Raw genomic sequence first — 27871 nt, 5'->3', positions numbered from 1 at the left:
AGCTTGTGTTACCTCGTGTTACTAGGAAACCGAGACCCCGATATTCTACGATTGATAGGACCCATTCACACCCTTGTCTCAGCTGAGCTGAAGTATAACTTTGCCCCGTAAATAAACATTCCGATCCCCGGATTTACGATAAACACTGCGGCAACCAGCAAAGGAGGCACATGGCAACATTCAAGCCTAATCAAAACCACCAAGGTAACCCGAATTTCTGGATAACGATAAAGGGCAACTTATCCAAACAACCAAATAACAATGACGTACCGGGTTGACTAAAACAACATCACAATCTCACAATCTCACAATCTCACAATCTTACAATCTCGCAATAATTAATCTGCAACGATCTGGTAGCACTCGGCCACTCTTTACCGAACCAATTCTATACTTAGAGTTAGACCTCGTCCGATCATCTGAGACTTTCGAATGCAGATGAACTACCAATCTAGATAATCGCAAACATGTCCTTCCTATTTTCGAGGGCGAGAACCAGGACTAACACTCTGGATCTCCCCAAGCAAGCCAGGGAACATATCCTGAAGCTCGATGGCCTCGGCAAAGTGAGCCCAGCTGAGCCCAGCTAAGCCCCTGATAACATCGACCATCATACTAATTACTATCCCACAGGCCGAAGAACTGGCCAAGGTGCTCAGCCAGATGAAACTCATCCTCCAAGGAACACCAGGTATTACCTCAACTCAAACCCGTCGCATGCGGTGGCGCATCCCCTATTCCCTGCGCAAGCATGTAACCGCTACCTAATACCAGTACTAACCAACATTGTCTCAACAACAGAAGTAGAGAGTACCCCTGAACAGGTATATCAACTTGTCACGGGTCTAATAGAAGAAGACCTTCTCCTTCTACTCGCCCAGAACCTACACCGTCTCCCCTTCGAATCCCGCAAAGACACCCAAGTCATATTCTCCTACGTTTTCCGTTTCCGCCCTCCGACTGCGTCGCCCAAGACCGATCCTGTCGCATTGAGTTATGTGGTTAACAATAAGCCACAAGTGTTGTTGGAGTTATGCCGAGGTTACGACCACAAAGAGAGTGCGACACCCGCCGGCACCGTGTTACGCGAGGTTCTAAAAAGCGAGGCGGCTGCCGCCATCATACTCTACGACGATGGAGAAGAGCCGGGATCCAGTTTGAAAGGTGTCACGGCGATCGATAGGGAACGACCGCAAAGTGGCAACGGAGTATTCTGGCGCTTTTTCGATTGGATCGACAAGAGTTCGTTCGAAGTTGCCGCCGATGCCTTCACCACATTCCGAGTACGTCCAACTAACTATCCGACCAATCCGGTCAAGTCGGTCAAGATAAGACTAGCCATATGATCGTCGATGTCCTCTAACAAGTACTACTATAGGAACTATTAACCAAACACAAAGAGCTCGTACCTCGTTACCTCACCATCAACTTCGAGCTCTTCTTCGACAAGTACAACCACATCCTAGTGCAGTCCAACAGCTACGTGACGAAGCGTCAGTCGATCAAGTTGCTCGGCGAGATATTACTCGACCGATCGAACTACAACGTGATGACCGCGTACGTAGACCGCGGCGAGCACCTGAAGATCTGCATGAACCTGCTGCGCAGCGATCGCAAGATGGTCCAGTACGAGGGCTTCCACGTCTTCAAGGTCTTTGTGGCCAACCCCCACAAGTCCATCGCCGTGCAGAAGATCCTGCTGATGAACCGCGACAAGCTGCTCAACTTCCTCTCCCACTTCCTCGAGGACCGCACCGACGACGAGCAGTTCATCGACGAGCGTGAATTCCTCATTAAGCAGATCCGGAACATGCCCTCGAACCCCGTCCCCCCAGCCCGCCAGATGACCCAGGCGGTCTAGAGAAGCCCCAGGGGAGCTGGCGGCGGCGGCGGCGGCGATAGGGGCGTGTGCATATAAGTCGCCTTTTTTACGTACTGCTTTACTCGGCGGCGGCATGGGCAGTCTGAATTTGCTGCTGCTGTTGCTGTTGTTTTTTTGGAGCTTTGAGTTTTGCAGGGGAGTCTAGATATTCGACGGTGAACAAATCCATACTGTAGACGTACGAAGCAGCCGTCATGGCAGACATTATTGCATGTAGTTAGGCGTTTTAGGTCATCACTGTACTGTCACTAGAGCCACGAAGAGCTCTAACTTCGCAATGAAACGAAATCATATATTCCCCGTCTGCAAAACGTTGGGCTTGTGTCTGCGGTTGAGGTGCCTGTCGGTTCTGTATTATATGTGTTGTGGTTTCTCATCCTGAAGTTGATATAGAACCACAAATATACCGTCATAACCCTATTCATCACCTACACACCACCACCTCACGCACCACCCTCCATAAACTTCCCAAACTCCGCCTTATACTCCTCCCTCCACCGACTTAGCGGCGGTCTCCCCGTCGGCGCATCCTGTGCGCTCCACAACATCCTCTTACGATCCACCTCCTCCGTAACCTCGTTATCAGGACACAAGACCCAGAACTTCCCCTCTTCCATCTTTGCCTCCAAGTAATTCGCCACCTGCTCCGGCGTCCACGGCGCATCCGGCTTCGCCTTGTCGCCCGACGCGCCAGCCAATCCCGTCCACGTCCACCCCGGGACGAGCAGATGAACCCCTACGCCTTTGTTTGCGCGGAGGTCGTAGCTCAGCTGCTCCGCGAGCGACTTCACGGCGGCTTTGCTGGCGTTGTATGCTGGGTTTCCGGGGGGGTTAGTGATACCCTGTTTTGAGCCCGTGATGACAATAGCGGACTCGAGGGAGGAAGCAGCGGCGGTCTTCTCCTTGATTAAGGGGAGCAGCGCAGTGATGCCGTTTACGACGCCGAAGAAGTTAACATCGAGGACTTTCCGGAAGCTCGCGATGTCCGCTTCCGGGCCGTCGAAGGCGGTTCGGGCGCCGACGCCGGCGTTTAGGGCTAGGAAGTTGATTTGGCCTGTACATGTTAGGTACACACATATAAGAACGACGTGTTGGCGGTGATAGGAGATAGAAGGTAGGTGAACAAAGAAAAGCAAAATAGTCAAGACATACCGCCGAAATCCTTGACAACAGCGCTCTTAATCTGCGCCCAGTCCTCTGTCTTGCTAACATCGACATGCATCGTCGTCGCCGTCTCCCCTAGACTCTGCTTCGCGACGTCCAGACCCCAGGCATCCCAATCAGCCACGAGCACCCTCATGCCGTAACCAACACACTTCTGCGCGAGCGCAAGCCCGATACCCGACGCTCCGCCGGTGATGACGGCCGTGTTGGCCTTCTTGAAGATCGCCGACATCGTGAATCCTAGTATTAGATATGATCCCACACGTTACAATAAAAAATAGCTGACTAGCCTTGCAATATTAACATATCACGCAAGCACCCAGGTCTAGAGCAGAGAGCTGGAAAGTTTATATCCCATCAGAAACCTCTTCGAATTCGGGGATAAGGCCTTAAACCCCGATACTAGCCATCGATATACATACATGTTTAGGTACGTTTCACTAGAATGACGTAACGTGCATCAAAGAATCCATTAATATGATACGATTCATATGTGTTTATTAACGGAAATAGAGGCATCCGAAAGCCTCTTATGAAAAGCTCGGGAATACCTACGTAAAGCAAAAAACTCTGGTGTTTTCCGGGACGCATCGATTCCACGTCTCAAGCCGACATCCTCTTAGAGAGCCGGTATACTAATACAGGGATATACAACCTTTTCCTCAAGCGATTCCCATTTGCCTCCTAATAGTCACGACTCTAGACGGAACAAAACTAGGATACGGAGATGGAAAATCGCCACGAAACCGTACGCCATTGTCAGATACCCGCCGAGGAACATTCGGTTCACCTACTGTTGAACTTGGGCTATAAGCACGGCGACCCTATCGTTGCATCTGAATAGGCTGCTTCGATAACATGACCGTGACACTTTCGCGAGCGTTGACGGTGGACCAGATACTATCTTTCCCACCCTTTCTCCACTCGTCCCCAGTTGCATCTTCGCCCACGCCTCTCATCGACTCTCCCATTATCACGTCGAGATCGCGCTTCTGCGAGCTTAGCCAGTCCTTCACAAACGTGGCGGGGTCTTCACTAAGAGAAGACAGGAAGGCGTGCTTAGCCTTGGATACATGGATCGCCTGGATGATCGTCGCGAGCTGCTCGTCAAGATTTGCTGCCTCTTTCAGCATGTTGGCATAACCGGCGTTACTTAAGAACGAGAGCATCTTTTCGCGCAATGGGTCGTCGACGGCGACGCGAACATCATACACGGTAGGTTGAGGATCCTTATGGAACTCCTCGTCGAGTCGGATCGTATAAGGAAGCTTAACAGGCGGTAACGGCTTCAGGTGCGGTGTGATGTATTCGTGTAACTTGGGAATCATGCCAGTTTCGATACCAAACACCTAAGTGATCCGGCTAGTTAGTAAATCGAACGTAAAATCAAGGCAAGTATGGCCTACCTTTCTTAAGAGGTCATCACAGCGGAAATTCCTCTTTTCCTCATCCTCTTGCAAGCCCATCAACTTAATGTATTCCCAAATACCCATAACAATCTCTTGCCGCGTGGCTTCGGATAAGTCGACGATATCCTCTAAATCCTGACTCACGGCGTATCGCTCAGGCTCCTCATGCCTGTAGAGGTTGATCGTGATGTTCAGGTTCTCGTCACCGCTACGCTTAAACGTGAGCTCGTCGAAGTCGGCAGCGGCAGGAAGGCTTGACGAAGGGCCAGTACGTTCCGGTTTCTTCCACTCTACCTCCCGATCGATGCCTTTTCGGTTGGCGGGATAGTCCACGCTTAGCGCCTTGAAGAAGTGCGAGAATCTATGTTTAGGCGCACTCGCCGCCTTCGGTTTTGGATCTTCCTCCATACGATCGGGGTCGTCAGATTTTGCCTTCGTATCTTCACTTTCATCATCCTTGTCTAGATCGTCGTCGTCATCTAGCAATCGTCCTTCGATCTTGACGTGATACGTAGGCTCGAGATTAGAGCTGAAGTCGAAGGTGTCGACATTGAGACCGTTTCCTTGCCAGACTTGGTCTTCCGCCGTGTTGGTGATCCAAATTCGAAGCGTCTTCCATCGCTGAACCACAATTAGCCGACACATCCCGAATACTACTCGAAATAACACGTGAGACATACCTTGACGCTTCGGTTGACCGAATCCACAATGTCCAACCGTTTTCGCGTCATTGTTGCATCGAGTCTTCTCTCAAAATCCCTTAGCTCCCGATACCTCGAGGCCATGTCGCCAACAGTACAATCGTCGAGGTTGTCGGGCAGATTCTTGTCGGTGGGTTTGCGACTGCGACGCTTCGCCATCTCGACCTGAATGGCGGCAGTTTGTTGCTGCTGTACGATTTGCGCCTGGGTCAAGGGCACTTGGTGATGAGGGCCGGAAGACATCATGGGACCTGGGTAACAAGAGGACGGTTAGAAATTGGGATATGATGAGAGGGGTGAAACAAGGCCCCGTACGGGTCCGAAGAAAAGTTGTTACTAGTTGTAGGTACACGACGTGTATGTAGGTATGTAGGTATGGATGAACGTATGTGTGTTATGTGCATATTGTGGTAGTATGTGGTAGGTTGGCAATGGAGGACTTAAGGAAGCGGTGGAGCCAAAGGGGGCCATCATAGTGGCCCTATATAGTGGACGTATGTGGATGCGTGGACGTAGTGGACGTAGTGTAGTGTACGTAGTGGGGTTTGTCTGGCGCTGGATCGTCGACAATAAAAATAAAAATAACATAGGATCAAAAAGTAGATCGTATGGTCGGCCAAAGTTACATACCAATGCCTCCTCGTCGCTGTCCGGCCGAATGGGGGGTGCGCTGCGGCGGCACCTGCTGCTGCGGGTAAGGACGGTAGCCAGGCTGCATCTTGACTGATCCGGAGACGGAAACGTTCACTCAAGTATTTTCTATTTTGATTTAAATTCGGCTTAATGCTCTTCTGTCTGTGAGACTTGGACAGAATAGTTGTAGAACTAGGTACGGCGCCAGGTGATCAATTATCAGGGTGCTGTAGCTCCACCGATAAAACGTGCGACGCCAGTTCCGATCGCGATTGGGAATGTGGGAATGGGGGAAGTTGGCCCGAGTTATCTGGGTCTAGGTCGGAGATTTGGATAGTCGTCGAAAAAGCGCGTTTCCGCCTCGTCGCGGTCTTTTAGAATGATTGGAGAACAAATTCCAGTTTTCGAGTTTGACCGGCTTGGCTAAAAGGGCAATTGAAAGATGAACTCCCGGTCAACATTCAGCTTAAGAGTTAGTATAAGTGGCTGTGGTGGCTGTGACGTTATATAATCATGGACCCATTAATTAATAAGTTCCTGGGTTCGGGTCCACATTTCAAATACTAGGTTACATAATAAGCACAAACCTGTGAACCTTGAACCTTGAATACAAGATTACCTCACAGGCCATCACAAGATATACCAGTGACCAAGAGCAAAGAAACACCTACAAAGGCAACTACCAAACAAGTCTGCTTCACATCATAGAGTCTGGTCTTTACGACCTTTCCATTTCAATGTTATTCAGCTATGTCTCCCCTAGACAACTAGGGGCATTCGGTCCTTTCAGACGACCTAGACTAGATATAATATTCTTGGACCTTCGCCTTCGCAGTTCCATACCTCCGATGCAAAGCAACGCGAGCAACTCTTGAACACCTGCTCGCCCTTAACAATACATAGGTAAGGGCTACGATCCGCCAGGCTCAACATTCTTTGCCCTCTTCTCCGCTCCTCTCTTCTCATCTCTTCTCATCTCCTCTCTCCTCTCCTCTCTCCTCTCTTCCCCTCCCCTCCCCTCCACCATCTTAGGGGGTGCGAAGGAAATTTTATATTGGATATTGGAATTGGAATTGGATATTATATTAGGGAATGTGAGGTGTGGGTCATGCGTGATGTAATCCTTCTAATCCATCTAAATGAGATGCCGATTGTATGCTTCAGCAGGAGGAGCAGACTGGTGATAAGGAAAACTCCCAGAATGCATGTGTTTTCGTTTCATGAATTTGGTTCCCCTTTCAAATATCACCAAAAGCTACCAAAGCCTACGCCGCGCTAGAACATGCCGCATATGAAAAAAAGAAGAAGCTTAGAAAGGGAAAGCTAGGTAGGTCCTAGTCATGTGTGATTGGGTCGTGTAATGTTAGAATGTTGGATATCTAAGACTTTCCAAGCTGCGGTTAATATAGCTACCACCACTAGAAAGCCGAGCCTAATCCTTGCTTGGATTGTCGTTTACTAAACCGATTGCGTTTCGTATTCGCCGTATCCTCCAAGCTCGCTTGGCTCTTACTCAGGTGGTTGCGATGAGACCTATCGTTAATGTTGTATCCCTCCGGGCCAAAAGTGCTCGCCGGGCTTGACATAGATGATGACATTTCTCCAAATGCATTGTCGCTAGTATATGAACGGCTGAGGTTAAGGGACACGGCAAAGTCTCTGGCTTGTTGTAGGGTCTCGAGCCAGTCATCTGCCGTCGGCCGAGGTGGTTCAAGGGAAGATGGGGGCTTAACATCTTCGAAGGTATAGTGAATACCAGCCTAGCATTTGTGAGTATGGACATAGTTTAAAAATTAGAAAGAGGAAAAAAAAACTTACCGAATCAACACACCACACTGTCTGCCCTTTCGCATCTACTTGAGTCTTCCATGAACAGTCTGGCGCCAAGAGGGAGATCTCCAGCTTCGCCTTTTTCTCTTCACCCCCAGCAGGCGCTAAGACGATCCTCCCACTAGATGTGATCATGACTAGCCGTTGCCTTTTCTTCGTGGTGCTGCCACCAAAAAATCTAGAGAATTTTCTATGCCCCTCGTCGCCTTTCCCGTGTGGACTGTTCGGAATCGGTGACGACACGACCATAAGGTCGCCAAGCCGCAATATCCTCTCGTTGGTCCTTGTCAATACAGGGGACCACTCGATGTCTAATTGGGATGGTGGAGGTATATCAGTAATGATCCTCCCCGGCGCGCGAGAAGGACCATTCAACCCGTTTCCTGTCGTTGGGGGTCTAGAGGTAGATTGCTGACTACTCGGCGTTCCATTAAGTTGAATAATCTTAGGCTCTTGCGATGGCGGCACATATGGACGTAACCGGGGTGCCTTCATTCTCCACAGACCCTTGCCAAATTGATGACCATCGAAAAATTCATGGTTCTTGATGTGTTCGATGGTAAGCCGCCTTGCTGGATCTAGAACCAGGCACCGCTCCACTAGATCCTTCGCTGCCGGCGGGAATCCTGCCGGGAACTCGTAATCTAGATTGACAATTTTTTGGAAAGTCAAGTATTCGGAGCCAGCCTTAAAGGGAGGTCGGCCAGCTAGCAGTTGGTAAATAATGCAACCAAAGGCCCACAGATCGCTAGCTTTACAGGCATTCTTGTTAGTAAGAAGTTCGGGGCTGACGTATTCGGCGGTGCCTACGAAGGACGCCGCTCGACTGTCATCATCGAAATCTTTACCCCTGGAACTAGTTCCTGTATCCTCGAGCCTGGGGGCGTTCTGTGGCGCTCTGGGATCGCTTAATAATCGCGCGGTGCCGAAGTCGGTGATCTTGACATGTAACTGATCATCTAGAAGCACATTCTCGGGCTTCAAATCTCTATGGATTACTCCACGAGAGTGCATATATTCGATAGCGTCCAGAATCTGGGCGCCGAAGAACCTCGCGCATTCAACGTCGAAGGTACCCGTCTTTTTCAAAACGCCGAGAAGCTCGCCGCCGTTGCAGAGATCCAAAACATAATACAGCGAGTTCTCGTCCTGAAAGGTATAGTATAGTCGTACGATGCCAGGGTGTTCTGTAAGACGGTTGAGGGTATCCTTTTCAATATTGACGTATTTTATCTTCCTCTCTTTGATAATATGCTTCTTCTCCAGGACCTTTATTGCGTACTCTTTTAATGTTTGCCGATCCGTAGCAAAATATACCGTGCTGTACGAGCCTTCACCTAGAATCCGACCGAAAGAGAAATCTCGGACACCTTTCTTCACCGGCCTCATAACAGTTTTTCCATTGGCGTCTATTTCCTTTCGTATCGATACGGCTGCTCCCTTGTCTTTCCACTCTTCGCTGCTCTGGGACACAGCCATATCCGTTACAAGCCCGCGAGGTTCAGGGACGACCGGGACGCCGGGAATCGAAGCATATCCACCACCCATGCCCTTCGAGCTCCTCCTAGGGGGTAAAGGGCCGCTTCCAGCCACGGCCTGGAGCTGGCGGTTCTGGTTGTACGATCGCTCGCGATGGCTCGATTCTCGAGAAGGGATACTCGGCGCATATTCCGACGGCGCCCTCGACTCGATCTTACCCGGCATATTATACATAGGTGTCCTAGAGGGCTCGGTTCTCAGGATGTGATAGGAGTTCGCGGCTTGGTCGCGTTCTGCAGCCGTCGTGGCGGCATATAAGGCAGAGGTAGGGCGGGAAGAGGAAAGGTTCGCATATTGCAAAGCACCATTTTGTGCATATGCGGCTACTTGGCTTTGGGGGTCGGGTGGTGTACCGGAGATGCCCATTGAGATTTCTGTCGTCTGCGGCCTGGGTTGTGTGGTGTGCAGGTCGGGGTCGGGCAGGCGAAGATCGGAAATGGGCTGGCTTGACGTAGGTGCATTAGCGTCCTCGTCAACGTCTAGAGAAGGGCTCGATTCGGCATCATCAGGGTTTGCAATGCGTAGGCCGCCCAAAGCCCTCGAAAGACTAAGATCGTTATTCATGGTCACGACGAAAAGCCGAGAAGGGAAAAGCGGAGCGGCAATGGGGAAGTTAACTATATGTTAAGTTAATTACTCAAGTGGGAAACGGAGTGTTGGTATATCAAGGGGGGGCGGTGCGGCGGCGGATGAGCGGTGCCCCTGCCGGTTCGTATCGGACGGAGAATAGTATTACGAATGTACGAAGTGCTGATGTTTAAAGCATCCACATCTACATCCACAGCTTGTCGTCGATAGGCTTAGACTTTAGATATTAGACCATCGATGGTGCTCGAATATGGGCTGTGCTCTTCGCTTCTCTTGTTTCGTCTCGTCTTCCTATCCCGTCCTCTTTCCTATCCTCCTAAACAATCCGCGTTACCATCCACCGGGGAATAGGTCGTACGGGTTTGGCAGGACCGGTTCGAGTCTCTAGCAAAACCCGACCGCAGGTAAATGCTAGATGCGGTACCTAGCGTGGCGTTCTCTAAGTTGGGTCCGTCTAATGATAGCATCAGGACACCTGCATGTCCAATCCAGGATTAGGTCGGAGAGATTATTTGGTGCGTAGTGGGAGTGGGAGTGGGAGTGGAAGCGGAAGTGGAAGGGGGGAACAAAGTGTAAGTGTAAGTAGAGTGAGCAGAGTGAGTAGAGTAAAAAGTGAACATCGAAATTGGTATTAGTATCGGTATCGGTATTGGTTTAATGTCTGTAATTACTGCACGTACATCGTACATCGGTTGTTCCGCAAGGTAATTTTCGACACGGCAAGTTAGCCGTGGACGAAAACCGTGGACGAAAAAGAACAAAACGACCGAGACGATCTGGAAGACCTGGAAGACTTAGACAACCTAGACGACCAGCTTAGACAAGGCAGACAACAAAATCCAATGCTTTTCCATGCATTGACATTGACACGGCCTACTAGGTAGGGTGAATAGACGAATGGCAGGCAATTGGTACGCCGCGTAGCCAGATATGAATTGGTCGATTTGGTCGATGCTAATTTCGAAAAGTGGCAGGTCGGGCAGTTCCAAGGTTCCAAGGCCTAGAAGCCTATTAACCTGTTAGTCGCAAGTCGCAACTCTTTAGCGGTCCACTGGAGCTTTTTTCTTCAGGGGGCTCCGTGCTAAAAACCTTAGTGAACTTAGAGAGATACGTGGTACTGGTCGTGCAAGTATGTACATATGTACACGCAATTCAACGTACGGGATAAAAAAATACGTCTATTAATAATATCATACTTTTAATTTATACATGTCGTGTCATATATATACCTACTTTAAATCAATAGCGAAGTAGAAAAATACTAGGTAGTAGAGTATTTACATACATGTACGTAGAATATCAAATAGTTAATTCAACAAATGGATGTGAGTTGGAAATCTTATAGCGTACCAGGTACCTAGTAGTTGAATAATGCGCACTTACGAGCGCAGCCAACTAACCAGCCAACTTGACTCGCGTATGCCCACAGGCTTATCTAGCGGCTAGTCCCGATTACCTACTAGATAATACCTAATTACTAAGTACGCTGAGCTGGTAAAAGCCGCATCACCAAAATAACACATTAAAGCTTCAATTTTATCAAATCGTATTATTCTTTTCCCTTCCAAGGTTCCAATCAAAACCTCCTTTCTCCATTCTTAACTTTCTGTTACTATTTTTACATACCTAAGTACTTTACATACTTTACATACTAGGTAACATAACCGACTCGAGTATATAAATTAAAAGTCTTATCCAAACTTATGTTCTTCATACAATGCTATCTTCGTTTATTCTTCGCTTACTCAGTCAGGAGAGTATAAGGAACTTCCAAGGCACTTAAGGATCTAAGACGAGTTGTACTAGGTAGTTGTGTAAGCTCTTGCTTGTTACTTCCTCTAAATATCAAAGATACCATAACTAGGTACCTAGGAAAAACACGACGTAGTTGTATTCGACAATTCACTTCATTCGTAGCTTCCGATCTTATATATCAGAAATAGGTAGCTATATTAAGTTGGAACATTTCTTCTGATTTATTTCTAAATCTACTCTTCAATCTTGTAAACATCACCAAATTCCGTAGTCAGAGTTCCTCAACCGACATGTTACGTTTATCACCAACCACGCTCTCCTTGACCGTAACGGAAGTCAAGGATTTTGAGCGTCATCTTCGCTTTAAGAAGTATCTTGCAAAAGAGGACACCTTTGGTCAATTGGTTATTCGTCCCAAGAAAGATGACAATGCCGCCCAAAAGAGCACCGAGTCAGAACGTGGTCATGTAGACCAAACAAACTCGGAAACAGCCCCCAATGATTCCTCCGTTACTGATGTTAAAGAGAGCTCAAGGCTTCTATCGTATCCCCCTCGGCGACCACCCAAATCAGGCGATGTCTCTGCTAAGAGCGGCTCTCTGAGCTTAGCCCACTCTTCTCCGAGCAGGACTCCGAGCTCGTTGAATACCCCGCAACCTACTGGTTGGGGAAATTTACCAATGACCCTACCGCCGCCATTCTCGAAGGAGAAGAGAACGGTATCAGATGCTCAGTCCCTACCCTCGGTGCGTCTCTGTAACTCTTCCAAACCCTAGGTATACCTAACTAGATCATTAAATAGACCCATCAGAACATCCACGGACAATCGAGTCACGGCGATGCTAGTCAAGATCCACCAATGACCCCCCCTAGACGGTCATCTCTCCGGTTGGCACATACTGAGATCCACTCAAGCTCGCCGGTGAGTCTCACGGAAACTTCTGCGGGACATAGCTCATTGTATTGTCTTAGCCCGTAAGAGGAAGAATGCGATTTGTCAGCTCAGCAGTTAGATTCATGGAATCCATGATTCCTTCTCCTAGACGTGGCTCTACCTCACCCTCGCCATTGCCATCCCCACACGTTCATGGACCCGACTCTGAGTCGCCGCCGCGAGAGACCGAACTTGGATTCAGAATCTACAACGACGCTCTTCCAGCATCATCGCAACCGCAAACACCACACAATCTCCCAGAAGCGCGTCATCGAAGTCGTCTTTATGGGTCATATACCGCACCTCATCATTGTCTCGCTTCGGTATCTTCGCATCGGTCTAGCGTAGATAGAGCAATGGGGGATACTACCGGCAGTCCGTCGGGTCTCGAAACCCCCGGGTTTCAAGGCCTCTACGGTGGTAGGGAGAATGGAGAAGACTCGACATTATTCCATGAGGCGTCTAGGTACCGGGACGAAGGTTTCGGAGAAGAAGAGAGAGGTTGATGATAAGAATGCGAGGGTATTTCCTCATAATTAAATCACGTGTCCTGAGGTTTAGTCGCTTATAACTATGTTCCGGCCAAGACAGCATTATTACAACGAAGAAACAACAATAACAACAACAGCAGGTTTAGGCATTAGCATACCATCAAACCTTCGGTTGTTCATGCAGAACCCGTCGCTTAAGCACAACTTCAACCCGCTTTGTCTTATATATTTGACGATCCCCAAAAGTGTTTCTGATGCGGAAAGAATGGCTTCAATCTCACCACCACCCCCACTCTCTCGTCATTTAACATGTGGATAGGGTATAAGTACGCATAAATGCTACAAAGAGATGACGCAAACAGATCATACCCAGGTTGCCCATGTAGCTCCGGGGGGTAAACCGGATCTAAATAACATCGTCAACGACGGGTTGTTATCGGCAGAGAAGAAATGAACAGATGAGGAGAAGTAAGCGGACGCCAGATCCGTATCCGCGACCTCTTCCTTTTTTTCCCCTTTAACGTAATCTTTCTGACGATCTTCCTGTTTCTATTGGTGGTGGCGGCGATGGTATGAATTATTTTATGTACATATGTACCCGCCCGTATAACATTGAAGTACCTCGGTACATAATTAATAAAATCGGTGAATCAGTTTTTCCTGGACTAAGGCGGATCTTCCGGGACCTCGCGAGAATTGGCACGAGCGCTTGAGGAACCATGCATCAAATCGCGATCAACATGATTCGACGGGCATAACCGGTGGATATTTCTTCTTGTTAAGAATAAACGAGTCTTAGTTTTCTTGAATGGGGCAGAATGGGGCAGAATGGGGCTAATATTCGGCCAATAAGATGCCGGTTGCTGTGGGAACTTTTTGGTCCCAGATTGCCAAGAAGCTAAGCTTGACACTAGTGTACAGGTTACCCCCTCTATTAATGTTAGTTTGTGTCAATATAAATACCGATATGAACTAGGATATCGAAGTCTCGAGCAGGGCTTTGATACGTATTTCTGAAACGTATAAATTTTTATTCTTTTTCACACCGAGTAATAATAGTAGAATATAAATCGACTACAATATAAAAAAAATTATATGTTTTAAGGATGAGATTCCGTTACGTTATTTAAGGTTGAAACCTAGCGAGATACTTCTTTAACAGGCCTTGATGAAGTATAAAAACGATTCCGTACTAACATTAATACAGGGGGTGACCTGTAAAGCCGTAGTAGAAATCGACCAATCATAAGCAAGGGTATCCTCTCAGAACCCCTAGTTTATCCATCGCCGTACCAAAATGCTCTGCATTGGCCGATCCTCCTTCCAAGGCTCAACATGAGAATGGTCTGAGCAGCCTTTTGGAAAGAGAGAAAATTGACGTACCTTCTGCAGCTGCGCACACCAACATGGATCCACTCTCACTAAGGTTACTAAGGCTACTAAGGCTATGTACGTAATGTATTTTCACGGCATTTTTGGTGCGGAAGGTACTTTTTGTTCTTGCTTTGCGACGACCGACGGAAGCGTAATCGTTTGCGCCGTTGCCCATCACTACCTTCTTTTTTTTACACCTCCACGGTCACACCTTCACACACAGTCTAGTCTCAGCCCGGGTCTATCGTCTCACACAGCTTACATACATGGCAGCAGTGCACTTGCCTACATCCAGCCTACATACGACTTACCCGTTTCCTCGTCTACGTCCCTTCATTGCTACGCTAATAGTACATACTACATACTACCTAACCGACTCCGTTCCTTTTCTCTGGTGCCTCTTTCCTCTCAGGTCCCGTCATCTAGCACTAAATACATAACACAAACCATCCTTGTCTGACCTGTCTCTCTTCCCCCATCCAGTCCCGTCCCATGCGCGCATGCAAGCTTCGCTACTGCTGCTGCTGAAGGTTCTTCTTCTTTCCCTATTTCTTACATGATTCTCCCATCTCCCACCCAACCATCGTAGCTCGCCCTCTCTCTTGTCCTCATCTTCTCCTCCATCCCATCCTCGTCCTTAACCTTTCCCCTAGGACATATTACATACATAGATTATCTCCATACCGCTTCTTTCTTATCTTGTTACACGTACTCTCATACATATACATCCATCCACCCTCCTACGTCTCTGCCTCTTTCCTCTCCGACCTTCCACCCTTACCTATTCCGACGGCCACCTATTACACACCAATTCACCCAAGCTGTCGACAATCATCAAGCCATACATCGTCGAGGCCGTATTTTGTCTTTTAGAGCCCTACTCACTTCTCCTAGATCAATTGACTCCCCCCATTTATTCTTATTCTTCCACGTAGCCTCCTCGCAGTTACTGTCGACCATATCCGTGGTCCTTCCAGCACGCGACACTATCACACCTCGCATGTTGTCGATTTAATTTGATTTCTAACCAGTTTTTATTGTGTATCTCACTTGATATCTAGTGCTAACCGATTCAAAATGGGTTCTTTCGAACGTACCTCGTCGCCAGTTCTTACCATGTCCCCAAGTGCCGCTCACCACGGTGCGTTCGGCATGTCCCCCTTCTCGCATCAACCTTCTCCTTTCAGCCGGTCCATGGCTTTCGGTGCTCCTTCGTCGTGGTCTCAATCCTCCATCAATCGCTCTTCCACCGCCGGCCGCAAGCGATCCAGAGACGAGGCAGGCGTTAACCTCGACGTCGAAGAGGCTAAGCTCGAAACCGTCGAGCCTGTCAAGGAGCCCGAAGATGAATGGGTATATGGCGAGGGAATGGTGCTCATAAAATCACCCTCGTCATACATAGCCGACGCAGGAAGCCAGTCTGGTACCTGGGTTGAAGAGAAAGCAGCCACGGATGCTATCCGCAGGAATGAAGAAGCTCGTGCCATCAACCAACAATGGCGACCCTCTCTAAGAAGTAACAAATCCCAACGGTTAGACATGAATTCCATCTCGGTCCCCAAGAGCGAGCCTCAAATCAATCGTTCCAGTCCAGTCCGCGACGTTGACCCTACTACGTCTACCTCCGGTATATCAGCAGACGCGAGCAGTCAACCAATTATCGACAATTTCACCCTTCATCTCGGGATCGGATGGAGCCGTATCAGCACCGACGAGCATATCCAAGCCGCAGCTCGTGGATGGGCGAAATACATCGAAAACCACTTCCCCGTTACCAACGTCCAAATTCAGCTAGAAAGCAAGGGTCTCCAATCCTACCTTGTCGAGGCTGCTGAGGGTTTCTTCCTATTCGGCGAAAATTTACGTCAAGGCCAACTCGTCAGCAAGGACCTTAACCAAACATTCGCCAATCTCAAGACGTCCCCTCCCACATTCGAAGGGCCCGAGGTTATGTCTGCTGCCGAATCACCCAGGCCAATCAGGGCTTCATCACCTCAAGAATCTGCCGTCGCCCCATTGGATATCGACATGGACATGAGCTAAATTACTGAAAGGAGAAGGTCACTGATTGCTTTTGATGTAGGACATGCCGGCGTAGCTTGGTGAGAGGTAACTTGGAAATTGGCTGGTTCTGGCCGGGGTTCATTTGAATTAATCTTTTTTATCAACGGTTTTAACGGTTTTCAACCACATACACGACTTCGAGCCGGTGGATATTGGGCCAAAAAGTTTCGCGGGACCTGGAGTTCTATTCCTTTCGACGGCGCTTGTATGCTTAACTTGTACGATAGAACTATCTATATCGTTGATTTTCGCCCAAGAGAAATCATTTCATCGAATTTTAAACATGATTCAGCACACCAGTAGGTTTTTATAAGTGAACGTCTTTGGAATGCTGCCTTAGCAATCCACCAAAAATAGTTGGGCGACAACGGTGTTGCATTCGGATGTTGGATGTCTTAGGATTCAAGCCAATACAGAACCGGGTTAGAACGCAAGGTATCAATCACTAGATCCAATAGATGATATGATCAGACCAGGGTTTCTTGACGAGAAAACGATTTGTAGATATTCCACCATATGTCGCCTTGCATTCAGTTCCGTCCGTACCTATGAACCTATGAGCTATGAGAGAGACAGTATGGATTGAGACTTCTGGCAAGGCAGATTTTCGCCATGCGGGTAGGCGGGTGACTGGACAATAAGGCATCTATTATTGATTTAGAGGGCTGTTTGAATGGTGGAGTCACGTGTATACAGTTTCGCTTAAGTACTTAACAGATCCGAATTCTAATAACTTAACTTGTGATTACCTAATCGTATTTATCATTACCTAACCGGTCCACTGCAGTGCGAAACCAAAAATTGCGTTTCAACTTTCTAGCACTGGACAACTTCTCCTCTAGCTACACAGCTACGGCTTTGATTATAGCATCCGCGATTGGATGTTTATCATGCAGATAATATGTCGTTACCGGGATTACCATCTAAGCAAGCAGACTGGCAGACTGGCAGACTGGCAGTTAGGCTGACTGGAAGTTCCAAGGAATAAGGAGCCAGGGTTTCGAGGTCGTCGCGGTGACGAACAAACAACTGGCTCTTAGTGGTCGAAGCACTGGAGCTAACAAATCTTCCTATCGATAGGATATCCGTTGCTGGCCGATCGCTGCATTCGGGATCCATGCTTTCACCCACCACTGAAAACGGCGAGGGGCAAGTCAGATATCAACATTATCGAGCGAGTGTGTAGCTATGACCACCATCCAATTCAAATCGATGGATCCTTTTAAAGACACATGCATTAGCTAGCTGTCGAGGCAATTGATGCTCACGCCCATGTCGTGCAAGACAAACTCGAGTAGGTAATACAATAAACAAGGACGCGGCAGAAGGAAGCGCGACGTTTGGCAGGTTTACATATATACGATCTTGTGTTCGTCCGTAACGACATTACGCGACTTCGGACTTGTTTCTTGCTTCTCTTTTTTGTCGGCATTCTTCTAGAACAATTTTTATTGACGGCCCTTTCGTGGAGGCCGCCTATAAACACATACATATGAACCAGCTTCTTGTGGCAAAATCGTGAGAGACACCATACAACTTTTGCGAATCCTTGCACAGCCGCAACAGGGCAGGCGACCTATCAATCGACAACAATCTCTCAATTAACAGTCCGAACTTGGCACTTGGTCGCTCGTGATGCTACTGGGATAGCGGCCCCGCTACATATTGTGCGTACATATTGTCCCGTTCTTTGCGTATCCATCCAGCTGCCTCAAGCTGTGGACACTAGACATTGGACACTGGACACTGGACACTGGACTTTCAGATGCAAGGGAAACAGGTCGCTCTCTTGTTGCTTGAATTTTATTCTTGAATCTTATTCCTCTCTCTTCTATTCAGACCCATTTAAGTTACATAAGGGAATGCCATTTTTATTTTCATATTGAGGACAAGCTAGCTCTAAGAATTCATCGATCATCTATCTACCTAGGCATCTCATGAGAAGAGACAATCTCAGCTAATCTCGTACGCCACAACGACTGCGCCTCGCTCTTCCGATCGCAACCAGACGGATCTATCCACGATCTACCTATACCGCCAACACTGCTAGCTTTTTACACTAGGTGACTTACAAGTTAACTTACAAGTTGACCGATAAGTTAGCTGGCTCGCCAACTTGCGAGTGGAGGTCTCAAGCTCGAGCTTATTTCCGCTTGGATCGAGCACGGCAGAGACCTCAAGCCTCCAAGCTGGGAATCCCGATCCCCGACTCTACCCATCGATTCAAGACACCAACTTCCTCTTCCCGTTAACGCCTAGCTTCCAGTATTCATGGTCTCACAACTAGATCAGTCCCTTACCCTCCGCGGCCCTTCATCCGTCATTTCGGCGCGCTCCTCTTCCCGCCCTCATGCGTCCTCTCGCAGCAAGCGGTATAACCGCTCCCACGCGGGAGGAAGCTCCTACGCCCCGCAAAATGAATTTCCCATATTTAGTCACTCAGGAGACGTCGAGATCTTGATAAAAGCTGGCGGAAAAGAGAATAGATACCTCCTACATAGGCATACCTTAACGAGATGTTCCGGGTTCTTCGAAGCGAGTACGAGTCAAGAATGGTCTAAAGCGAGCCTATTACCATTGCCGGAAGCCTCCTCGAGAGAGCTGGCTAGGATAGGGGAAGAAGGGTCAATTAACGGGGGGAGTGAAGTTGCGCGACCGGGTGCAAATTCACCTATCCCGCGGAAACGATGGCGATACGAATTGGATCCCGGGAGTGGAGCGGACGATATACCAATGCTAATACAGAAGGAAGCCAATACATCCACCAGCTCTTCTGATTCCACACAATCAAATTCGATATTCGGGGGTGGGGGCACGACCGCAAATACACCTGCTACACGCAAAGCAGCTGGCCATTCACACTCGCACTCACACACACATTCCACAAATTCGTTCTTCCGCTCTGTCGCGAACCTCTCTCTAGTGCCAACGAAGGTCGACCAAAACCTACCTCTTGCCCAAGCCGACGCCGATCTTCTTCGTGATTACGATAACCTCTTCCGCATATTCTACAATTACTCGCCGATGTTAGACAGCGTCAACATTGCCGATGCCTATGTGCAATGTAAATCATTGCTAACATTAGCAGACCAATATGATGCACTGGCGGTTGTGGGGCCACGGGTCGACCATCACTTGTTGCAATTCCAAAGCAGGCTATGGAAGCAAATTGCCAAATACCCCGTCAGTTATTTACGACTAGGGTATCTAAGTAGGAGCAAGGTCATATTTCAAGAAGCGTTAATACATGTTGTCGGTCAATGGCCCGCCGGCGAGCGGAGCATCCGGCAATCGTTTCCAGATATTGTGCTCGATATCATCGAAGACAAAGTAGATGAGCTAGAGGAGACGGTGTCTAGGATCGAAAGCCGTCTCTTCCGTCTCAATCTGACCACCTCTCGCGGAGAGCGCGTCACGCCTGGTACTTCCTATCTCGACTGGCTTGCCATATCCTTCTTCCGTCAGTGGCTCGCAGATAACACTTCACCAGCACCGTTGCCTCCCCCAGCCTCTACTAGAGCTTATTCTTCGCGTGACGGTGGCAACTCATCGCGCAACACTGCAGTGGTTGCCTCGGCTCCCACAGCCCCGAACCTCGCAAGCCTAGGTCGCACTTATCGCACTTTGGGGTCTGCGGCGGGCTATCTCGGCCATGATGATTGCAAGCGGTTCCTCAAGATAACCTCAGAATTATACTCTCGTGATAACCTTCGGCGATTCGAGAAGCGCATCGACGAGTTAAAAACCGCAGCTCGCGAGATCGTCCGACCGCTCATGGGTAGTGGGCTAGAACTCGAGTTAGAACGCGGTGCTACTACTCCGGGTTCCGCTGGCATCGGCGGTCCTGGAGTTCCCATATCTCCCAGCGGCATGACGAGTTATCTTACGTGTGTCCGGGTCATGGAAAGGGACCTCCCATGGGCTATCGAGGACTAACCAGGGACTAGTACAAGGTTTGGGACGCGGTAATAATAGGAGCCACGACGATAAACGAGATGACATGATATGATGAGACGATACAGGTTGAGATGAAACAAAACGAGGTTGAAGGATCAGTCTTCCTGAGCTGGGCGAGGGATGCAATGCCACGCGGATCGCGCACTGCGATCTATATTACAACGATATAAGCTGATGATATAAACTGGCTACATATGGCGGGCGCGATAAGCATCCTCGATTATCACGATTCAGTGTTAACCCCCAAAAGTCCGACCCAGGTTTGGTCGGGACTTGCGTTGTTATGGGTTGTATATGGACGGAATCTTTTTTTTTTACTATCATGAAAAAATCGCTTTTAGGATACCCACCGATACGTATGTCTATCTATTTTTTGGCTTTTTTAATATGTCTACATTTATACCTACCTATATATAGAACACGAAATAAATGAAATATAAGTTGGAAAGATGTAGATGGTTCTTCGATAAGGTGTTGCCGTTGGCTTCTCTGTAGCAACTTAGACCCCCCCCCCCCTTTCTTTTTTTACTTAAGTAAATACCGGTCGCGGGGTCCCCCCCCTTTTTGACAGCAGCTCTCATCTTGCATTGCAGACCCATATTCAATAATAGGTTTGGTATGCTTGACATCTCGGGTTTCTTGAAATTGATACGATATAAGCACCCGGAATATTTCTCGGCAGTATACAAGGTCGGTAGTTTGATCAAATCCATGAAACCCATCGTTGTTATACTACTACACATATAGACGTCAGAGTGTCAAGAGCTATTGTAGCTGACAAATGCATTATACAATTTTATCGATTCAATGAATGAGTCGACAAATCAACGTGTATATGTAATGATAGGTGTGCAGATTTCTTTGGTCGACAGTTGTCTCCTTGATGAGTTGTTGTTTGCACCAATATTAAGCATCTAGGTAGGTATAACGCATCTCAGCACATAGACCAGCCAGCAATACCTAACTACCTAGTACTTGTAGGTTTCACCTATATAGAGATTAAAGTGTTGGTGTTTTCCTTGTCCAATCCTATCTATACTCCGCTGTGGTGTAAATTCATAGTAAAAAGGCAATATCTCGTATGATAACATCATTATACTGTGCCTTTATAGGTATAAAGTAAATATTGGTTAACGAAAGTAATCGTCTCGTCTCAAATGCTAATATAGGCATCTTTACTACCACCCCTTCCTGCGAGGTAGGTATGATTGTTCCTGTTCGAAATAGATTCGCACCATGCTTGTAGACAAGATGTCACAGTATGGGCCATGACAGCACATACGGTACTATTGTGAGCAAGAAATATGTTAGATGCTGCTACCTACGTACCTACCTAGCTATCGAGTCTCAAACGTGCAAATCTATATAATATTCTTGAGGCTCCCTTGAATTTATTTATGTCCGTTTCTATCCATCTCTTCATGTACAAGATCACTGCCATTATTCCTACCTAATTAGGTATATTATCTTGCAAAACTTCGTTTCTGATTCTCTCTCCTTTCATGCTAATAGGAGTCGTGGTGACGACGTCGAGAAGACATAATTTATCTTGTCTTTTCCCCGTTACCTCCAGTCCTAATAGGGGCTAAATATGGTTCACGATGAATGCAGAAATTCTTACATTAATAAGATCCCAAGAAGCTCCGGGCAGAGACGACTATGGGAAGGAATCCAAACCTCCTAGAGCTGTATTACTCGATCGTATCGTCAGTTGTAATAGAGTCCAAGTATCTGGAAGTCAGCTACTACAACTACCAACATGTATCCTTACCGATATTGCCGATTTACTCCATGCTGATAGGGCTAGCTTGGGTGCGCTGGCCCTTGTGAACAGTACTTGTCAACAACTGGCTCGTTCGAGTCAATTCTCGGAAGTAACTTTCAACTACGATCACCGATCACAATGTATCATCCAGAAGATAGCAGAAGAGCACACCACTTCGCATATAAGCCAGAAGGCTGGGCTGGGCTGTTGTGTGCGCAAGTTTACGATGACATCTACATCAAGGAGGACCGATACTAGTGGATCACTTGAAAACATGAATCAACTGGAGCTGTATAAAGAAGACAACTCTTACCAAGGACAACCAATCAACTTAATACTATCCATGCTTGAGCTTGCTATGCCGAATCTTCAGGTCATCGAGTGGCTGGACGACTTTCAGCCAAATAATCACTTTCTCAGAAGAATGATGCTATCACCAGCAAAGTCTATCAAGATCGGGTCTTTACAAATGAGAACTGCAGATACCCATGCTTACATCCAAGGTTTCGACACATCGTTAGCGTGGCCGATACGACATCTTTCGTTTAACCCAGATGACATACTATTCATGTCACCCGAATTGGGTGAGGCAATTTTGCGCAGCTGTGCGCCCACGATTGAATTCCTGAGCTGGAGTCAGTATCTGAATTTAAAATTAGAGACTATTAGTGTCGCCGAGAGACCGATTGCATTCCCGCGGCTCACAAGCCTGCAGCTGAATGTGGTATCGCTGTCGACAGAAGTCTATTTATGTTTCCTTAGTCCACGCTTGAGACAGCTCAAGCTACCTTTCTGCTATAACGGTCAAGAGCTTACAGAGGCTCTCTCTAGGTGTGATACTCTACGCGACTTAGAAACCTTAGCAATCCCTCTTCTCCCCATTAAAGAGGATTATGCAGAACTCATGTACCGGTTCATCGCGAGACATAGTCACATAAGGAAGCTATTCATAGCGGAACATACAAAGGCAAAAGGAGGAGAGGCGCACCTAGATTCCTTTCTTAACACATTTCTATCCCCGAACCGATTCAGGAATCTGACATCTCTCTCTCTGTCATGGGGAGGGGGTAGTGAGAGAGAGGAAACAAAACCCCATATTGTCCAAGTATCATTCCGATCACTCTGCGCAGTTGGAAAGCTGACGGCTCTTAATCAACTCAGCTTGGCTGCCGGGATCTTAAAGGGGGGCCAGTGTCAGTGGTTGATAGACCATGACCAGATGCGTGTCGCACTGGGGAAACTACAGAACTTAAGAGTGTTAGCGATTAGTCGCGACACATACAGACATGGGCCTAACCCTGCCGTTGATGAATACTATTCCAATAGATTCATCACAGACCAGGACGTGATGGAAATCCTTCATTTAAGATATGAAGACTTGGACGTCAGATCTGAAGAACGTGAGACGAGACAACATATTGCCTTGAGACCCGAAGAAGAACGGGCCTGGGAAAAATGTCATCGTAATCGTATGATACGCGAGGCCGAGAGATATTCGAATGTGTTGCGAACCCTTCGATGGATATACCTAGGACAAAGGCCTATGGCCATCAAGAGGAGCCTTCACGGAGAACATCGGGAGATTGTGCCTTTGACTAAAGAAAGGGACAGTTGTTTCACCTACCTAAGAGAATTATTTATGTTTAAGAATCTATAAAGGACCGAAAACGCCATTAAAGGAGCGCGTTAGCACTGCATTAAGCCATCCTACCTAGGAAAACTCGCAATCGAGTGGAATAGTAAGACCAGGAAGAGAGAAGAGGAAGATAATAGATCCACTTCTGTCTACACCGGGTTGTAAACATGCCAACCAGGTAGGTCGACTTCCAGTTCGTGGGCGTTAAGCTTCATGAGGTTGGATCTTAACGTCGGTTCGTAACTGGTAGAAGACGAAATTCTTTTCTATGCGTTAGCTTCGATGATACTGAGACCGAGACTACGTAGGTTAGTTAACATGCCCCCAAATCCATGAACAGTATGTTGATGGAAAAAGAGAATAGTAGAAAACGACATACCTGACCTCGTTATGAGAAGCTGGTCTATTTCCCGCCTCTGCTTCGGACCTTAAGCGAATATCTTTAGGGCGTAAGGAACAGGGAGACTCCCTGTAACCGACAAACCATAACGCTAGACAGCGCCTGTAAATAGACATTTAGCTGGTGGGGGCGCTGAAACACCTCTGAAAATACAGAAGACCCCTTCTAAAAGAGAAGGTCTATTGGTAAGGCTTGACTCTCGAGGCATCTCGGGCTTTTGGTAAGGCTTGGTTGGCATGTGTCTGCGCTCCAGCGAAGTTCTGGTTTATTTCTTTTGTCATACGGCTCTCTATTCTGTAAACATCCTATAAGTTATCGTACGCACGGTGTATTTATATACCAATAGATGGTATGTACGCCCTACCCAGACGTTGACGAGCCCATCATCATTTAACTGAAGATAACTATCTAAGTACTAGGTAGGTAGTGATAGTGAGAAGATAGAGGGTGAATTTGAGAGAGTGAGGGGAAGCCTTTTCCTAGTATCTCCTAGGCGTCTAAATAAGCCACACACGTGCCTTCGGGGCGTCATTGATAGTACCTAGAAAATCATGTTTTCACGATTATAATCATGGGAAAATAAATACCTCTCTTATAATAGAAGTTAGAATGATCTTCGTTGATCTATGCAATTCTATGTATGCCATGAATCCTTATCCCTATGCATTGCCGTTTATATCCTATTCTATGCGTCCATGAATTTCCGATTTCCGTTATGCAAATGTCGCCCAAACCATCCGTTCGATTAAAAAAAAGCTCACCCCCGATTGCGTTGACGTAATGCCAACCGTCGATATTCTGAATTAGTGGTACCCTGACCATCGAGACGAATCCTAATCCTCGCCTGTCAAATCGATGCACGAAAGATCACTAAGCCTCCATGCCGTTGCCCTACCACCCTTAGCTCCCATGCCATCCAGCTCCCGAGCTTTCGCCAGCAGCTCATCAGCTTTATCGACGTCGACCTCCAACTCCCTGAAGAACCCTGGTTCGCTTTTACGAGGCATAAACAGCTTTGTCGTCCGCTTAGTGATACCGAATGTACTGTCTAGCGTGGCTTGTTTGGTTACTTGCGTTTCCGGGCTCTGCTTCTGCTTCGTCTGCTGTGGAGATGCCTGTTCTTCGGCTACACTGGAACGGTTGAACGGACTTTTGCTGGAGCGCTTAGGAAGTCTGCCGACAACACTACTAAGTGGTGGCAGATCAAAATCATCATCGTCTTCCGAGTCTAGAATTTGTACAGTTTCGATTGCTACAGTCCGTGCTCGCGAGAATTGTCGTGTACTGCCCTTACTTTCTGTAGGTGACCGTGTTGCCGGCAACGTTTCCGTCCTGGCCAATTTTCGTACTGGCTTCTTCTCGCTTGACATTGGCGACGGACTAAGGGCTCTTACTCCCGTTCGGCGACCCAGTAGTCTATTATTCGCTGAAGGCGATCTCGTTGGGGTCACAGAGGAATGGTGACTCGCGGCAGGCGACGCAGGGGGGCTAGAGGATATAGTAACTGTCTCGGAAACTTTTGTGGACTTGGTCTTGGTAACCCTGGGACTGGTCTGTGAGCCAGCGATCGTCCAGGGATTGATACTCGGGTCCGGCCTCGATGCTGGGGATGCATTCCTAGGATTGGACTTGGATTTGGACTGCTTACTAGGTCTTGTGGGCCTCGCTTTGTGTGATGTTTGGCTGGAGGAAAGAAGGGGTGGCAGACTCTGTGAAGGGACTACGGAGGCACCAAGTGATATCCCAGTCCGGGCTGGAGACGATGGTCCCGAGAGTATCTGCGCGTCGACTTTATCCGTTACTCTACCTTGCGGGATGTTCTTCGTGGTCTTGACGAACTTATCTAGACTGGCGGTTGTGCTCACAGGCTTCTTTTGCTTCGTGGTCTTTAGCTTTTGCCGAGCTGCGACCTTGGCGACCTTAGCACGTTGGGCTTCTTCCCAGTCCTCAACTGTGATAGGTATCCCGAGTTTCCCTATGGTCACTGGTATCCAAGATAGATCTGGCTCAGTTGGATTGAACGGTTTCTTGCTGGTCTTCGTGACAGCGTCTGCCCCCTCTTCCTCAGCCATAGCTTCGAATTCGTCATCGCTATTGAGTGCCAAGCCATCTCGCCCATATTCTATTACCTCGTCCGGTTCTTCTTGAAAATCGTAGCCGACAATCTTAGTTGGAATAAATGATATTCGTAGTTCTGGAGTGGCATCCGTGCTAAAATGAGCGCGTTTGCTTGTGATCGACCTGACTAATTCTGACTCTTCATTTTCTAGGATCTCAATGGGTTTTGTCCCCTCGTCGCCTTGAGTATTTCGGGACATCATCTTTCGTACTAATAAAGACGGTGCCAGAACTCTGATAAACTTGATAGCCCCTATTCGATAAGTCCAGTCAAAAGTTTCTCGCACGAATTCGCGCAACCCTTGAACGTCAACAGGATGATCCCAGGATTGGCCTCTCAATTTATCAAGGGCCGATACACGCGATACTACAGGGTGAGTGTAATATCCGAGAACGTCGAAATTTGGGAAGCTCTCAGGTACAGATAGAGCCTTATGTCTCGTTCTGAAGAAGCCGCTCTCGTTATGCCGTAACTCGAAGGTCAACCATTCCTTCCAACTGGCTATTTCGGACGTATCGGATTTCTTCAGTCTACAGAGAGTCTTTCCGAACCCGGCTCGAGCAGCTTCGCAAGCCAACTTAACACCGGCACCGGGAATACCTTCTGGAAGGTAGTCACCACCGCTCATCAGCGCAACTAGCACCATTCCCTCTCGATCTAAGCCGGTCTCTCCCTTCCGAAGCTCTTCGGTGTCGTACATGGAAACGTGAGTTGGGGTTTTACTCCCCTTGGTGCCTTCGGATGACCAATTCCTTAGCGTCCGCGTACATCCGAACATGATAGTATCGACATCTTCGCTGAGCACCGCATCTACAATGCCTGTTAGTTGAAGGAGGGCGCATTCTGCTTCTGCTTCTCCGGGAGCATCATGAATTTTGAAGCCAAACAGTTTGATCATTCGTTTTGCCATAGAGGTGGCGACGCCATCACCTCGGCCAGACCGCTTGTTCCGCTTGAAAGCTGGCTTGTTGGGGCCATCAAAAACGAAAATAGGCTGTATGGAAAGGCCCAGTAGTCGTACAAGTCTGTAAAAAAGAGTGCGAATAGCAGGGTTCGAGCCACCTAATAACCGTAAGTATATAAACTACCTAGTCATTGGCCAACAGTAAATTATCGCACCTCGAGCGGCCTGAGCTTGGAATTGCCATATAGAAATATCTATGGCAAGGCGGAAGGGACGGCCTGTTTCTTCGAGCTTTTCGACGGCAAGTTTCGTGAGAGATATCCGCTTGCCAGGTCCGATTTCCTTGTATATACTACATCGATATTAGCCCAATAGCTCGTCAGATGTGGGTTAGAATGACATTTAGAACTGACCCTTTAATTCCCATCGTGAAGCCCTTCTAACCGAATCGGTGGGGCGAGCTACTTAGGTAGCCATAAGCTTTGTTTACTAACAAGCTTGCCTTCGAGAAGCGATTCGAGGAGACGGCTTGAAGTGTGAGTATCTCGAGATGTAGTATGTACCGTACGTAGTATTAATCATATTATTATGACTGCTGAAAACTGAAGTGGCGGCTTAAATCTAAAAAGTGGAATTGCGTCGGTGAACTTTGAAGTACATAGCAAGCTAGCACTAGGTGAACTCTAATGTTGACTTTGACGTCTTTGGTTACTGGTATCCACTGGC

At 47.9% G+C, this 27871-nt stretch overlaps 9 protein-coding genes across 9 annotated transcripts; 5 read left to right on the top strand and 4 right to left on the bottom strand.

Annotated features, from left to right (window-relative positions):
* Position 1: 1 nt before the first annotated feature.
* On the top strand, positions 2 to 2184 carry GGS22DRAFT_163698 (Mo25-like protein). The gene is made up of 4 exons (XM_047961413.1): positions 2 to 566; positions 634 to 691; positions 802 to 1283; positions 1379 to 2184. The coding sequence occupies exons 1-4, from the start codon at positions 468 to 470 to the stop codon at positions 1859 to 1861; spliced, it is 1122 nt and encodes a 373-aa protein (XP_047818350.1). The 5' UTR covers positions 2 to 467; the 3' UTR covers positions 1862 to 2184.
* Positions 2142 to 3413, bottom strand: GGS22DRAFT_143666 (NAD(P)-binding protein). The gene is made up of 2 exons (XM_047958805.1): positions 3035 to 3413; positions 2142 to 2936 (listed from the first exon to the last, which is right to left on the bottom strand). The coding sequence occupies exons 1-2, from the start codon at positions 3276 to 3278 to the stop codon at positions 2326 to 2328; spliced, it is 855 nt and encodes a 284-aa protein (XP_047818349.1). The 5' UTR covers positions 3279 to 3413; the 3' UTR covers positions 2142 to 2325.
* A 457-nt stretch (positions 3414 to 3870) lies between these two features.
* Positions 3871 to 5874, bottom strand: GGS22DRAFT_188727 (uncharacterized protein; the record flags this gene model as incomplete). Its single annotated transcript, XM_047964750.1, has 4 exons — positions 3871 to 4395; positions 4453 to 5076; positions 5136 to 5407; positions 5787 to 5874. The coding sequence occupies 4 exons, from the start codon at positions 5872 to 5874 to the stop codon at positions 3871 to 3873; spliced, it is 1509 nt and encodes a 502-aa protein (XP_047818348.1).
* A 1107-nt stretch (positions 5875 to 6981) lies between these two features.
* On the bottom strand, positions 6982 to 9983 carry GGS22DRAFT_143658 (kinase-like protein). Its single transcript, XM_047958804.1, has 2 exons — positions 7608 to 9983; positions 6982 to 7549 (listed from the first exon to the last, which is right to left on the bottom strand). Exons 1-2 carry the CDS (start codon positions 9720 to 9722, stop codon positions 7208 to 7210), a joined length of 2457 nt encoding a protein of 818 aa, XP_047818347.1. The 5' UTR covers positions 9723 to 9983; the 3' UTR covers positions 6982 to 7207.
* A 1808-nt stretch (positions 9984 to 11791) lies between these two features.
* GGS22DRAFT_200308 (uncharacterized protein) lies at positions 11792 to 13267 on the top strand (the record flags this gene model as incomplete). Its single annotated transcript, XM_047966419.1, has 3 exons — positions 11792 to 12247; positions 12304 to 12423; positions 12474 to 13267. The coding sequence occupies 3 exons, from the start codon at positions 11792 to 11794 to the stop codon at positions 12939 to 12941; spliced, it is 1044 nt and encodes a 347-aa protein (XP_047818346.1). The 3' UTR covers positions 12942 to 13267.
* A 1802-nt stretch (positions 13268 to 15069) lies between these two features.
* GGS22DRAFT_143617 (uncharacterized protein) lies at positions 15070 to 16576 on the top strand. Its single transcript, XM_047958803.1, has one exon. It carries the CDS (start codon positions 15378 to 15380, stop codon positions 16341 to 16343), a length of 966 nt encoding a protein of 321 aa, XP_047818345.1. The 5' UTR covers positions 15070 to 15377; the 3' UTR covers positions 16344 to 16576.
* A 1670-nt stretch (positions 16577 to 18246) lies between these two features.
* GGS22DRAFT_143612 (uncharacterized protein) lies at positions 18247 to 20389 on the top strand. Its single transcript, XM_047958802.1, has one exon. The coding sequence runs from the start codon at positions 18636 to 18638 to the stop codon at positions 20298 to 20300; it is 1665 nt and encodes a 554-aa protein (XP_047818344.1). The 5' UTR covers positions 18247 to 18635; the 3' UTR covers positions 20301 to 20389.
* Positions 20390 to 21922: 1533 nt separating this feature from the next.
* GGS22DRAFT_188722 (uncharacterized protein) lies at positions 21923 to 23743 on the top strand (the record flags this gene model as incomplete). The annotated part of the gene is made up of 1 exon (XM_047964749.1): positions 21923 to 23743. One exon carries the CDS (start codon positions 21923 to 21925, stop codon positions 23741 to 23743), a length of 1821 nt encoding a protein of 606 aa, XP_047818343.1.
* A 1068-nt stretch (positions 23744 to 24811) lies between these two features.
* GGS22DRAFT_143592 (uncharacterized protein) lies at positions 24812 to 27708 on the bottom strand. The gene is made up of 3 exons (XM_047958801.1): positions 27559 to 27708; positions 27361 to 27497; positions 24812 to 27303 (listed from the first exon to the last, which is right to left on the bottom strand). The coding sequence occupies exons 1-3, from the start codon at positions 27570 to 27572 to the stop codon at positions 24956 to 24958; spliced, it is 2499 nt and encodes an 832-aa protein (XP_047818342.1). The 5' UTR covers positions 27573 to 27708; the 3' UTR covers positions 24812 to 24955.
* Positions 27709 to 27871: the final 163 nt, after the last annotated feature.

Source organism: Annulohypoxylon maeteangense (assembly GCF_022496945.1).
Source record: "Annulohypoxylon maeteangense strain CBS 123835 unplaced genomic scaffold GGS22scaffold_9, whole genome shotgun sequence".
Classification (NCBI taxonomy): Eukaryota; Fungi; Ascomycota; class Sordariomycetes; order Xylariales; family Hypoxylaceae; genus Annulohypoxylon; species Annulohypoxylon maeteangense.
Note: the sequence above shows the minus strand (reverse complement) of the source record. Positions and strands in the feature narration are given on the sequence as shown.